This window comes from Protopterus annectens, chromosome 4.part0 (genome assembly GCF_019279795.1).
Source record: "Protopterus annectens isolate FY-2018-M chromosome 4.part0, PAN1.0, whole genome shotgun sequence".
In the NCBI taxonomy this organism is placed as follows: Eukaryota; Metazoa; Chordata; order Ceratodontiformes; family Protopteridae; genus Protopterus; species Protopterus annectens.
Genome location: NC_056733.1, coordinates 1,708,601,207 through 1,708,616,562, shown reverse-complemented (window position 1 = coordinate 1,708,616,562; position 15,356 = coordinate 1,708,601,207). Strand labels below are relative to the sequence as shown.

General features: G+C 36.8%; 1 protein-coding gene across 1 annotated transcript in view; it reads right to left on the bottom strand.

Moving 5' to 3' along the window:
* LOC122799991 (vegetative incompatibility protein HET-E-1-like) overlaps window positions 1–15,356 on the bottom strand; it is a 964,337-nt gene that overhangs the window by 474,982 nt on the left and 473,999 nt on the right. The window contains exon 6 of the mRNA XM_044069444.1: window positions 11,069–11,252. Coding sequence (XP_043925379.1) covers window positions 11,069–11,252 — 184 coding nt within the window. The remainder of the gene's footprint in view (window positions 1–11,068; window positions 11,253–15,356) is intronic.

The following is a 15,356-nucleotide window of genomic DNA, read 5'->3' as shown; positions in this document are numbered from 1 at the left end:
TGAAACTGATATATATATATATCATTTAGTCACTGGGTTCCTTCACATTTTGCCAGAGAGCCAGAGATTTTATAAAGAACAGGACAAAATATGAGGCAAAATTCTTGGGCTTTGAGAAGTAAGTGTCCAGATTATTTCAGGTCTCCATCCTCCAATCTACTGGCACAGTTCCAGATGATTATTTCCTGTTTTTTTCTAGTGGAGACAAAAGTCCCATACCATGTGGCTTGTCAGCATCAGATATTTTAGTAATTCTCTTTGATGGCCCATTTCTATGCTATTCTGTATCGGACTAATTCATGGTATGGAACATATGTTCCTCTCACTTCTTTGGATGCTTTTCAGCACATTATCTTGACACTACAAACAATGGTAAATGGTCTTTGCATTGCAGACCAGTGAATGTAACCATAGCAAATAATTTTTATTGGCAAGATTTAGGTTCTAAGAAAGTTATAATTACTTAAAAAATTGCTATTTACCCAGAGGCACAGAGGCAATCCATCTAAGCGTTCTGTCAATGACTAGCAGCTTAGCTGTGGAGCACCTGTCAGATGGAGTAGAGCTGTGGAACACCTGGCAGATGGAGGAGAAGAGAGGAATGAAGATCCTTCACATATTCACCTCACCCCGGAGGGTAGAGGGGGCTATTTATCCAGGTTTGTCTTGCTAGAAAGTTTCTGGAACACACCAGGACTCTGACAAGATGCATGTGCCTGTATAGGAGGGAGGAGGTCATGACTATTTGAGGAACTAAGTCATATGTGCCAATGAGCAAGTGAGTGAGTGAGTGGGCAGTAAGTCCTCAATGCACTCATTGCAAGGCCATCCCTTGGGTGCTTGGTGGGATATCCTAATGTGGAAAGAAATGAGTAAAATATAAACAAATCAATCAGTTAACTAAAATGGATATTGTTCAAGCATATCCTCCCTGTATCTAAGATGATGGATCAGTGTAGATGATTTAGGCAATTGTGTTTGCATGACAAAGAAGCATGCATTTTACACACTACTCAACACCTCAGCTTCTCAAAAACCGATTCTTTTCGGGTAGCAAGGATAACATTATTACATTTTCAAACTAATGCGGTTAGTTTTCATGCTATCCTTTGCAAATACCAGTGGTCACAAGAGTAGGAAAAAAGAACTAGGATTGTAATAAGATGACCAGGCATATAATCCCACCTACTAGATAGGGCCGACGGGTTCTAACTCCCACATTGTTGTAGTCAATATTTGATATAGCACAGGACTAGCAATATGAGGGGTTGACTTCTCATATTGACATGGCACCAGTAAGTACAGAAAGAGCAAGCAGCCTTATGGATACATGATAAATGTGCACTGTAGCCCTTGGTAGTAGCGTAGACCTGTCATATCCAGGTAACTGCACACTGCACATCTGCAGATTGACGGTATAAGGTTTTTATGTACCTCAGAATAAGTCCACTCCCCTTCAGTGCAACCTTACCAATAATAATTGAAACAACACCAGAAATGCTTTATAGACCTAAACATAAAATATTTCTCAGAATGGTTGGTGATTGGTGAATCTCCCTCATTAACTTCATTATTCCCAAGCCTTACAACCAGCTCCGTGGCTTAAATTAATTAAGCCCCAACTGTGACTCAGGTGACTTATTTTCAAACAGTAATTCAGGCACTTGCTGGAGGTAGCACGAGGGGAAAGAAGGGTTGGTGTGGCTTTGCAGACTCACCTACCTTCAGAGGAACTGGCAGGAGACATGCTGAAGTCTTCTTTCCTATTGTAGAATCTGCAGTGAGAATGGAAATCCAAAAAAATGATGGATTAATGAGAGGGGTAGTCTTGAGGGGCTGCACCACCTAAGGCAGTAAGTAACAAACCCTTGCTGAAGATCACTGTATGTTAAACCGTGGGGCAAGTATGGCCACATGCAGTGAGCCTTAAAGATAAAAAACTGGCCTTATGGAAGATGGCTTTACTTTCAACTGCTCACTCTCCTTTTGGGAGGAACACATACACTGTATGGGACAGATGAAAGATGAGATAGATTGCCACTGAGGCATACAGGAAAAGACACCTGTCTTCCCAAGCTTTAAAGTATACTGCCAAAACAAACAAAACAAGATTTTACCTTACTGATTTCCGTTCATTTAAGCTAAAGATTAAATTGTAGAGATATCTCAAATTAGCCAGCCTTCTGAATGGGCAAGTGTCATACAGTTGTAGGTACACGTAAAATGCATAAACCTTATAAGTAATAAATAAACTATGAGCCACATGCATCCAAAGCTGAATAATAAAATTATTTGAAATAAATAAGTTTTTCAACTAACTATGTAAAAAGTAAAAAGCTTACATGTAAAATGGCAGATAATGGTCAGAAGAAGATAGCCAAGCAGCTAAACTATAAACTATCTTCTTTTGGCTGAAGATATACTGTGTCCTTACAGTTCCTCTCTTTTAAGTCCTACATGAAATTTTCAGAGTCCTGACAGTCAGTATTGCTGACCACTATCTTCAAGAATGTCCTCTACCAGTAAGTCATATAGCTTCCATACATTTGTAAGTCCTGTTAACTTTTTGAATGAACATGCAGTCTATCCATTTATTAGGCCACAAAAGTATTTTCTGTGGTGTTACTTTTAATTTTAGAAGATGCTTTTTGTCTGTGCTCTTAGTTTGCTGTCTCCAAGGGAAGGATAAGATTCAGTAAGTCAGAATCCACATTTTTAAATCAGAAATATTTTCGAAGAATATTACAGTTCTTTTCAAATAAATGTCCATGTATTTTTAGGATTATGAATTTATGATTAGAAGAAGAGATTTCAGAAAAAGTAAGTGAAAGCATTATTAAATTTGTTTATAAGAAAGGTGATCAAAAAGAAATAAAAATTGGTTTAATTACAAAGTAGTTAAGCAACTTAATATTTTTATTATTAATTAAAACCACCACACTAGAACAATAAAATTCTCCAAAGCTCCATTTAACTTCCTTACCTCAAACAATGTCAGCCTGTTGTTTCAGTTCATAATTAACTTAGAAATGTACAACAACAAAACACGTCATTCACTATCTGCTTTTTTCATTCACAGTGATATTAACATTCAGTGATAAATTATTCAAACTAACCCTTTCCTTTTTCAGCAATTTTCTTTTGCAGTTTTATTTTCATTTCTTATTTCCGATAACTCTCAGACATCTCTCTCTTTCCTCTTCTCTTCTAATGAAATATACTTATTTTGAGCATACACATTTCAAACAATATATTCGCCTTCTGCATTAACCCAAACCCAGGCCCACAAAATCTAGGAGCCCCAACCCTCAACCTGAATGATACCCTACTCCACCGAGACAAATCCACTCTCCTCATTTTAAATTTAAATGTCAGAAGTATACTAAACAAAGTCCGGGACCTTCATGCACTACTCTTCTTTTATCAACCTGAGATAGTCATGCTAACAGAGACTTGGCTTAAACCAGGCTACCACAACAATGAAATCACTCCACCAGGTTACAATATAATTTGTAGTGATAGAATAGGTAAAAAAGAGGTGGTGTTGCTATAGTGTATAAATCTCACCTCATCCTTGAGAAGGTAGACATAACAACCCCGACCTCGATAAAGTTGAACTCACTCTAACAAAACTAAAACTTAATGATAGTAAACACATCAACATCATAGGATGTTACATCCCTCCAGGCAACAATATCCCCATTACAGAAAAAACTCCTAGAATGGATATCTAACTCCCTCCCCCAGGAAAGCATAGCATTAGGAGACCTTAATACTGACTGGCAAAACTGTTCCCATCATAACCCCCTCTGCCATATTAACCTACATGGCCTAACCCAACTCATCACTTCCCCCACAAGAACAGAAAAGAGAACCAAACACCAATCCACTCTAGACTGGATACTCGTATCCCACCCATCACTGATATCCCTAGCAGGGTGTCTACCAGACACCTTGAGTGACCACCAAGCCACATTCTTACTCAGATCAAAATCGCCACAACTAACCCAAATATCTATCTGCCTAATTCGAAACATAAAACACTTTAACTGCTCCAACTTTATAAACTACCTAAAAATGTGCAACTGGACCCCCCTAAAAAACCTACCACTTGGTGAAGCTGTACTATATTTCAATACTATCTTCTTAAACACCCTTAACCATCATGCACCCTCCTGAACAACAAGAATTAAAACTAAATATGCCCCCTGGTTAACCCCAGACACAAAATCCCTCCTCAAAAAAGAAACAAGGCCTGGTCTAACTACCTCAACAGTAAATCCCAATTGAACAAACAAATATATGTTGAACTATGTAACAAAGCAAAAAACCTCACCAAGACAGACAAAACATCTTACTACCAAAAGTTACAGGACAAGCACAGGAACAACCCTCAAAAAGTTTGGGCAACAATTAACTCTATTCTATAGCCAGGTAAAACAACTACCCCAACCCCAAAAATAGTTAACAACCAAGAAGGCATCCCCACTCAATTTAATAAATACTTTACACAAACCATCCAGACCCTTGCAAATTACCAACCCTATGACAACATCCCCGGCCCTGCAAATCCATCCCCCACCCCAACTAACAATTGTCCCAAGTACAGCTTCCACCCAGAAACAATCCACTGAAAAACTACTACATAAGCTCAAACCAATGTCTCTAGCCACAGATAAATTACCCACTGAATATCTCCACCTGGCTGCAGAAGCCACATCATATCCTGTCTCCATCCTAATTAACAAATCCATCTCCAAGTGTATAGTACCCAAGCTATGGAAAATATCACATATCATCCCTTTACATAAAGGGGGAACCTCCCTGGAACTCAAGTAACTACCACCCTATAGCCATACTACCCCCTTTATCTAAATTTTAGAGAGGGTAATGCACAAGCAACTAATGAAATATCTCCTAGAAAATAATCTAATAGCAACACAACAACATGGCTTTAGAATTCACCAACATTGTCAGTACTCTCAGAAACAATGGACTCCTTGTATCTGCCACCTTCCTTGACTTGTCCAAAGCATTCAATATAGTTAACCAAAATAAACTCCTTCTTTCACTAGCAACTCTAAACCTTACCACTCCTGCCATCTCCTGGTTCAAAAACTGCCTAGAGGGAAGGAAACAAGCTGTTATGTGGCAAAACCAACTCTCCCCCTCCCAACAAGTCTCCCTAGGAGTACCCCAAGGCTCCATCCTGGGACCACTTCTTTTTACCCTCTTCACCAATCAGCTCCCAAACAGTATTCCTAAAGCCTCAATAGTGCAATATGCAGATGATTATACCATCATAATATGCGCAGCCAAATCAATTGATATCCTTCACTCCCTAACACAAGAATTCTTTTCCTTAGCAGAAACTTGGATTACAAACCAAAGGCTCATTCTGAACCCAAGTAAAACAAAGCTAGTACCCTTTAGTTCCCACAGAGCCACACCTCCTGCTGATTCTTTCTTCATCCCCTCCTTTAACAAGACCACAATCATCCCCACAAATCATACCAAACTCTTAGGGGTTGAAATAGATAATCACCTGCATATTTCTGTAACCATAAAAAAAGTACATAAAAAAACTTGGCCTACTGTATTGCAATAAAAAATTCCTCACTGACCACTCCAAAACTACTATAGCGAGGACTCACCTATTATCCACCCTACTTTATGCCTCTCCCATGCTAACAAATCTCAGCAAATCCGAACTAAACAAACTTGATAGTTGTTATAATAAGATAGCCAAATTCACTACAAACTCTCCCATCAGAACACCTCACTGTGAATGACTAAAAAAACTCAATTGGCTAGAACTACCACTACTACTTCAATTCAATCAACTATCACTAGCCCACAAAATAATACATAACTCTGAAAACACTGCAGCCCTACAAAATCTTTTGCAACCCTATACAACAGCCAGGCACTTGAGGTCTAGCACACAAAACCTCCTTAAAGTAACCAAATATAACAATGAAGCTGGTATGTCTGTCTACAGCCACTGTATAGCAAAAACCTGGAACTCTCTTCCTGCCCACATAACTGACAACAAATCCCCATCACAGTTCAAAAAACTTATTAAAACTCACTTTTTGAATAATTTACTGTGCTCCTGTATCCCCCCGGCTAATGTCTCATTAGTACACTTCACCTAACTTAAGTAACTCTGCTAAGCCAACCTATCATAGTAGTGTACCAACTTAGGACTATTAATCTACTGCTCATCCCATCTCTCCAGGAGTTAGGGAAAACTACCCCAGCAATGTTGAGCTCTACATAAACAACTAAAACCAGGAGAAGACATACTCTAAATCAATTTTTTATCCTTCTCAACTAAAACCAGGAGAAGACATATTGTAAATCAATTTGTTATCCTTCTCAGCTATAACGAGTATCATCTGCTCTTTTGGAGCCTTATTCTACAGCTCTCTGCTTTTACTCTGATAATAAATCTATCACAGGAATCCTAAACTTAGGAATATCTTCTAAAATTGAATATTATATTGTAGAGAATGAATGTATCCTATCTGTTAGTTAATATGTATGTCAAAGTCTCTTCTATGGAAGTTGTGTGTCAAAAGTCTGTCCTTAAAACTATGTTTTGTAAAAAAAATTGTTCTTTTGGAGCTTTTCTCCCTGGGCCTTCACTGAAAATGGACTTGTAATCCAGTTGGACTCTCCTGGTCAACAAAAGTAAAATAAATAAAATAAATAAATAATAAATTAATAGCCACTTCTCTTATGGCATACCAGTTAAATGTCCATCAGAACAACAATGGAAACATGTTTTGGACTTGCCTCAGTATTTCAGAAATGCTAATTTCCATTAATTATAACAACATATAGGATATGTATTATTTTCCCATCTTTATAATCTAAACTTAGATTTAACTCTTACCTCCCATCCCACAACTTTCTTATGTCATATATTTTTTAAAATTTCATAAACAATTTTACATAATAATTTTAAAAAGTCCTCAAAACTTCAGAAACATCAACTATCTGAAATTGCAATTTTACTTTTTAACATCATTTGAATATCTTTAATAAAAAAAAAATCTGTCCCATGAGGAACGGAACATCTTAGCATCAAATTCAGTCATAAAACATTCAGTAGGAAAAATGATTCCAATGTTATTACACAAAAGGTTCAATATCAATGGGTATAAAGTCTCTAATGTCTTCAGGATGAAAACCAAGAGGTACTATTATGCAGTCCCATGCAATATGTCTGTCCATTTACCCCTACTTTTCCTCAATTCTCGTAACAGATTTATATTTGTTAAATAAAGTAGTGCCATTTTGTAGCATAGATTTAGCTTTAGAAGGTACTGCAGCAAATGTTCATTGTAAGTCTTCACTCACCACAAAATTATCAGAGTTAATATTACAACTATTTTTAATTGATGAAATGCTATCTTTCTCCGACATCTTGACCTTATTCTACTCCTTCAGTCATTTACTCATTAACAATGTCTGACCACTCAGCAGCCACTGAATCTTCTGGTTCCTCCTCATTAATCATTTTAACCAGAACATCTACTTGCAAACCACCTTCTTAACTTAAGTACTTTTGATGTGCTGAACTCCACTATCCACATTACTTGTAGCATCCATTACTTCTCCATTACAGACAGACGCTTTGCTTTGCTTGAAGGATATACTCAACACACTGCTCATCTCTAACTCCACCTCTTTTCTGGTCAATACCCCTCACCAACATCCTCAAGAAAAGTGCGGGGGATGATCCCTGATGTCCTGACCACATTTCCTCTAGTAGTATAAATTCCACCTTGGTTCTTCCCTGAAAAGAGAACACTAGACGAATAGGACTAACCCAGTCAACAAGGGTTAAATAAATAAAACATAAAAATAAATAAACTTAAAGTGTTTAGCACAAAACACTGGATACAAAATAATGAAACACTAAACAGGAATAAAGTAAAAATGTAGAAAAGGCAGTTTTAGTGAAGTAAGTTGAGTAAACAATACAATTTCACAGTAAACATGAATTATAATAAACAGCATTTAAGTGACCTGTGGATGTCAGCCAAGGAAAGTCTCTCATAAAGCCACCAAGGTAATATGTTCTACAATTGAGGAGCCAGAAAAGCAATGGATCAAGATCCACATGATTCACAATTCACCTATGGAACTACCAGAAGCCTGTTGGAAGCTGAGAGAAGGACCCAGGAGGGGTACACTGGCACAATCAATTCTTTCAGAAACGAGGGACTCAAGCCATAAATAGACAAGTACATCAAGAATAAGCCCATATAATTAGCTCTGCATTAAACAGGAAGGAAATGTAGATTATGCAGAACTGTTATGATATGTTAGAAATGACATATGTTAGGATATTTGTAGTAGAATCCTGCACCATTTGTAAACGATCAATCCAAATGTTAGGGAATCCCATTTGTAGGGTATTGCAGTAGTCAATCTGAGAAGAGACCCGAGCATGAGCAACAACTATGCTTGAAGTAAAAGCTGCTTAATTATGGAAATGTTTTATAATTGGAAACAAAAGAATTTTCCCGCAGCAAACATTTGGACCCTATGTAGCAGCCTGCAGTCCAGTATTACCCTTAAACTATGTTCCTTGTCAATGAACTCATACTTTAAATAATGAAGTTAGAAAGTGAAGTGTCAACAAGTACTTCAAAGCTGCATGCACCACCATGGCTTCAGTCTTAGAGGAGATCAGTCTTAACAGATTCCAGTTAAGCCAAGTATATACGGCATCAAGGTCTTCTACACTTGCCATATCATCCTACAGGAATGAAAGCTACAGCTGGATGTCAGCATACCTCCCTGTCTAATAAGATCACCCAAGAAAACATATAAACCATGAACAGTACTCAGCCTAAGGTAGAGCCCAGTGGTAGTCCACACTTGAGAGGGTAAGAAGTGGTGTTATCACCAGAGAAACCTTTCTGTGTTTGGCAGACAGGTAAAACTTTAACAACTCTAAGACCATTTAGGAGATGTCACAGTAGGTATATAAATGTTCATTAAAAATGTCATGGTCTACAGTCAGTTTAGCTGAGAGTTCATGAAGGACAAGTACAGAATAGTATCACAGGTCTCACACTATTAGCGGGTAGTCAACAAGTAAAAAAACAACAGCTGTCTCAGTGCTATGGCAAGTTTAAAACCTGGATTGAAAGGCATCCCACTAACTCTGAAGTACATCTCAGATCGGTTATACAAGACCTTCTTGATAACTTTTCCCAACAAAGAAAGGTTACGTACCATGCTACACTTTTCAAAAAACTTCCATGTCTAAGAAAGTCTTCTTAAATAGGAGGATAACAAAAGTCTCCTTCAAGGTCAAAGGAAATCCAGCCTACTAGTCATTCATATTAGAGATGAGAGTCCAGAGCTTGCCATAATTGGGAATATCTTACACCTCCGAAGAAAAAGGGCAAGGTGAGGCCAAGATCACTGCAACTTTCATAGAGTCAACCAGTTACACAGCAGACATGATTGCCACAATCCTTTCAGAAAATAAAGAAAACAAGCTAATGACTCATACTGGGGTAAAGATAATGCTCTTTTCTTGGTGATACAAGCTGTACAGTACAACTTCTTCACCATTCTAAAGAATGCTGCTGGCTGGTCACTAATGAGATCTCTCTAGACAGGAACGCTGCCTTCTTCTGAGTGAGACCTGCCTGGTATTTGACATAGTACTCGACCAAGCTCAGCTTGTCAATTCATAGACAAGCCAGCCTACAGTGATGCTCCAACCTCCACCCTTCTCAACATAGGAGGCAAAAATTATAATTGAACTAAACTGCATGCCATCCAGTCAATACTGGATGAATATAACTTTGGCTTTAAAAGTTGAGTTACAAACACAACATTGTTTTATAGACACCAACCATGGCATCCATCGAATTAGCACCATTACATGGAAGGAAATGGTCAGAGCATGGCAAGTGATGCTCTGCAGGGATCAGTCCAGTGTTCTGCCTTCTTTACCATACTTACCTGATACCTTATACATGCAAAAATCTCATTTGTGGATGATACTAGAGTTGGAGGGACTGAAAGATGAAATAGAAAGCATTAGGGGGAATCAGAAGAGAATGCAAGCATGGTCAACAGTGAGGTAGCTTTGACTCTTTCCTTCCATATTTATGGTGCTGCACTGTGAAATGACAACTAAGGAGCATAATATGTGCTAGAATGAGTAAGGCTAAAGCATCCAGAGCAGGAAAAGGACCTGTTAGTCCAATAGGGCAAGTCAGACTACAGCATCCGGAGCAGGAAAAAGAACAGTTAGTGAAAAAAGGACAAGTCAGGCTAAAGCAACCAGAGAAAGAAAAGAATCTGTCGGTTATCACTACAGAAAATCTTAATCACCAGGAACAAAATTAAAGGGTAACAATGAAGGTATATTTGGTGGAGTGCAGGAACAGGACGTGTCTAATCCTTCTTTATCAGGCTGTGACATGGTCACAGATGGGGCACTGTGTGCAGTTCTAGAGACCTTTGAGTCAGTATACTGGAGCAGGTGCACACAAGTTACTAGGATGGTAGGGGAAACTGATGGTAAGATGCACCAAGACAGGCTATGAAACCTCAAACTTTAGACGTGGGTATAATGTACTGAGGGAAAAGCAAAGGACAGAAAGGAGGGGGAATGACCAGCAGATCAAGGAAACAATTTACACTTGATAAGAGTAACAGTGTCTTTATATATAGGGTGATTGACAAGATGAAGTAGTTAATAGACTGGATAGTGGAAATGAAGGTACCTGAGGTTTTTGAGACAGCTTATGACTCCTAGAGGTTGGGATTAATGCGGAAAGGAGGATAAAGAGGAAACCAACTCTCATGGGTTATCAGCAACACACAGGCTGAATAGATAACTAAACATTTATTTCTGCTATTTAATTTGCATTTTTTGTACTGCATCAAGATGCACAGAGCAGGTGTGCAGTGTTGTGTTATATTATTTATAGGACTATGTACGCTGGCCACTGACAATAAAAAATTCTGTCACTATGTAGTCAAGCAGGGTATCTTTAAAAAAAAGTGTAGTATGATTTCTTACAATTTCTCCAGATTTTGCATCAAATACTGCTGGATGGGGATCCCCACTTGCTATCCAGACAAGTCCCGTTGGAGGCACATAACATAATCCAGTGATGACATTAGAGAAAATGCTCAACTTCTGTACCATCTGTCCATCTTGAGACCACACTCGTACTGTCTTGTCAAAGGACCCTGTCAGCAACCTGTGGGAATGCAGACAAAAAAGGTGGATTACATAAAAAAACAATCTGGGATTAACATTGTAGTCACTGGTTTGTACTTTTTTGTCATAATAAGTAAACACTGTAGTTACTTTCTCATGAAAAACAGATGTAATACAGAAAGCACTCAGTATTTTCTCATAACTGTGTATGTGCCCTGAAATTGTTAAGACATGAGTACCACCATTATGTTATGAGAAATTATTTTGTCTGTCATTCATTATTTTAATTAAATTACATAACTGTTGTCACAAGGAAATAATAAAGTCACGGAGAACAAAATACAGGTTGATTTAGTTTGGTTTTATTCACAAATATAAAACGAAAAGAAAATAAAACCAGTGAAGAAACATTCACTTTATAGTTACAGGACCTCAGTAAGTGATTTTTGTCTTAATAAAGACTTTTTCAGACTGAAGTAAATATAATTACAAACATTTAAATAACCAATTGATAAGTCACATGACAGGCTTGCTCAGTGTTTTAACCCTTTGCGTTTCTCAAACATTCCCTATTGTTCAAGCCTGGAAAATGGCAGACATTTAATTTTACCTGCAACTTATATTCAAGCCATCCTAATTTGTCTTCAAGGTTAAAGCATAAGTCCACATCTTTTAAAGCTTCTAAAACTAAAAACTTAAAATCAACCTTACGGTTTCCAGATTTAAAATGCTTAGCCAATACATTCTTTTCATCCCCTATAGAAATGGCATATTTATGTTCATACATTCTCTCGTTTAAGTCATGTGTTGTTCTTCCAATGTAATAACATTTACATGTTGTACAGAATACTAAATAAACCACAAATTTAGACTTACACGAGAATGTTTCATTAATATAAATTTTCATGTTGTTAATAATTAAGTGTGTTTCTTCAGTGTACAGAAAACTGCATGTTACAGTTGTAACATTTGATCATGCGTTTCCTTCCTAACTTTGGGCGAATTCCACTTTTCTTGAAAAAAGTTGTTAAAACTTTTGGCCCTTCTTTGTGTAAAAAGATGTTTACTACCAATAACTTCTGTAATGGCAGGAGCTCCTCTGAAAATATTCCAGTTGTTAGTTATTATATTTTTTATAACATTGGGATACAAACTGTTTGTTACACGCATTCTAATTTTATATTCGTTAGTTCTGATTTTTTGTTTTAGATGTAGTTGCACATTTGCACTTCTTTGCTGTGTAACTATAGACTTAGTATTAAAACACACTGATGAAACACAATTATTAACAACATGAAAATTTACTTTAATGAAACATTCTTGTGTAAGTTTAAATTTGTGGTTTATTTAGTATTCTGTACAACATGTAAATGTTATTACATTGTAAGGTTGATTTTAAGTTTTTAGTTTTAGAAGCTTTAAAAGATGTGGAATTATGCTTTAACCCTGAAGATGAATTAGGATAGCTTGAATATAAGTGGCAGGTAAAATTACATGCCTGCCATTTTCCAGACTTGAGCAATAGGGAAGAGTTCATTATGTTTCATGGTTTAGAGTTAGCCAACAGTTTTGTTTTTTGTTTTAAAGTAATTTTAGTTTCATTTGATTCCACATCCTGTACCACAGACACATAGTATTTTTAAATGTAACTTCAGAGAAGGATGCTTTTTATGTAGTGTTTAGACTTCAGCATTAATGAAGTATTCAAACCTCAAAACCTATATAATCCCTTTCTTTAGTTTCTGTGTTACATCTGACAGTGTTGCTTCCAGGTAGAAGTGGGAAATACTTGTAATTTTCATTTTCTGGCAGTACATTGTATATTAGAAATTTGACTTTACTGTCCCAAAATTCCAGTAGGAATAGAAGTCCAGACATTTTAAACATAATGGTTTTACATATTGGATTGTTAAATTCATTTTCATCTGAAATGCTAGACAGTTTGCAAAGCTTAAATAAAATGCAAACATATCTGTTTTGGAAAGTATTTTCTTCAACAGACTAAATACTTGATGAGATACTGTTATTAATTTTAAGATGAAATGTAACTCAGAGTTCTGTCAAATCACTCAAAAGATAAAAATACAATTGTAAACTCCACTTTATACATTTATATAAACTGTCATCAAAATATGTGATGAATTCCAGTACAAAAGGTTTCAATTTTACAAATTTATAGAAAGAATATATATGTAAGTTGGGAGAATAAATAGGGACATATCATTTTTCATATTACTCAGGTCAGTTTCATTTTACGTCTTGCTCTGTAGATGTCCATTCGTCTGTGCATAGCTGCAGTGATATGACTGTGGGAAGAGATACTGTGCTTATACTCACATACCCTGACTACAGTGGAATGTTAGTATCCCTTAGTGGAATACCAGATTACTGCCAGGAAGAGCAAAATCCCATGCTCACTGACCAACAAACAAGACCTGGCCTAGGTTAGTCTTACCTTCATAGCTCTCTAAAACCATTGGCTTCTGATTGAATCCAGGTTGCTACAGACATCACACAAACCGACTATAGTGTGTTTGAGAGAAAATATTTTAGACCTTATAATAGAGACTAAAAACTCTTAAATGACAAAAGAAAAAGAAAGTTTCTTCTCAAACACCAAAATGCAGATTTTAAATGAAGAAAGGCTATACATTATTTTCAAGTTACTGTCTAATATTTCTTACATTATTCAGATGTGAAACATATGAGTAGAATGTATGTCTGCTTAACTTTTGGAAAACTATTACAATTCAAAGGTATTACCAACAGCAAAGAGTTGAAAACAAATAGATTTCTTGTTAATTGCTAAAGGAAAGTGCATTTTTTCCATAATTATGCATTTCCCACTGTGCACACTCAAAGCTGTAACTAATGAGGACAGACTTGCAGAATTGTGGTCATGTCTGCACTTTTTTCAAATAATACAGCATTTAAATTGATTTATTTGTGTTGCACTGAATACTATCTAGCTGGAAGTTGTGGCTCTGTTTTTTTCAGTTATTGCTTGTTAGAATTTAGTGCTTGCTAGAATTCCTGCATAGCCAGAGATAAGTGGGGGTAGTTTCACTTAATTGATATTCAGTTTCTGCCCTATATAAGTGGTACATTTTGGATTATTTCTTGCTTAAACTCTGAGCTTTGGCCAGCTAAGACCTACCTTCAATCAACTGGATGTATACGTGAATTTAAGTAAATCTTTATCTGCACTTTTTTCAAATAATACAGCATTTAAATTGATTTGTGTTGCATTGAATACTATCTAGCTGGAAGTTGTGGCTTCGTTTTTTTAGTTAGCTCCCCACCCACCCTCCCTGCTTTTGTTTTGGTGTTAATCTTGGCGGCTTTGAAACTGCCCACCCCTTGTAAATTTGCATTTGGATACTCCTCCTGGGCTCATCTCATTTGCTCACTCAAAAAACTTTGCACTTTATTCATCTGATTTTACTGTATTTGTGCTTCTTCCTACTTTATTACTTTATTTTGCTTTTGCATCATCTTAAAAGTATTAAATTGCATTTATTACTGCTTGGTGTAACTATCATTCTAAGCCTTTTGGTTTAAGCACTAGGGCTTCAGACTAGTTGTTTTACATTAAGACAGTTTGTGGTCTGCACTGTTGTGGCAGGACATGGAGCTTACATCCTTCTAAGTTGGGAACTGCTGACTGAAGGCTAAGTGTCTGTTATTCTAAAAGTGTATTGTTCTGGTTTAAACACTTGGGCTTCAGGCCAGTTATTTTACATTAAGAAGGTTTGTAGTCTGCACTCTTGTGGGAGGAGAGGCTGGACTCTGCCCTTCTGAGCTGGGAATTTCTGGTTAAAGGCTTATAGTGCCTGCATATTTGAACTTTTTCTTACTGAAATTGGTGTGCCTTGTTTGCTATCACATATACTCAATTCAGGCCTGTTGAATCTAGATTTCTTTGTATAACTTTGGCACTAATCCAGGCCTTATTTTTTTGGAGAAGTATCCCCTGCACTCCAGTGACAGGAGTGTGCAGTTAGAACTTGTCTGATTGAAGACTACAGGAACAGGGCTCAGTTTTGAGATTTTTTTACTGGTTAATTGGGTAATTTGTTTAAAAGCCTTTTCTTATTGCTTGTAGTCATCTAAAGCTGTTTTAAGTGTATTCTTTACTGTTTGT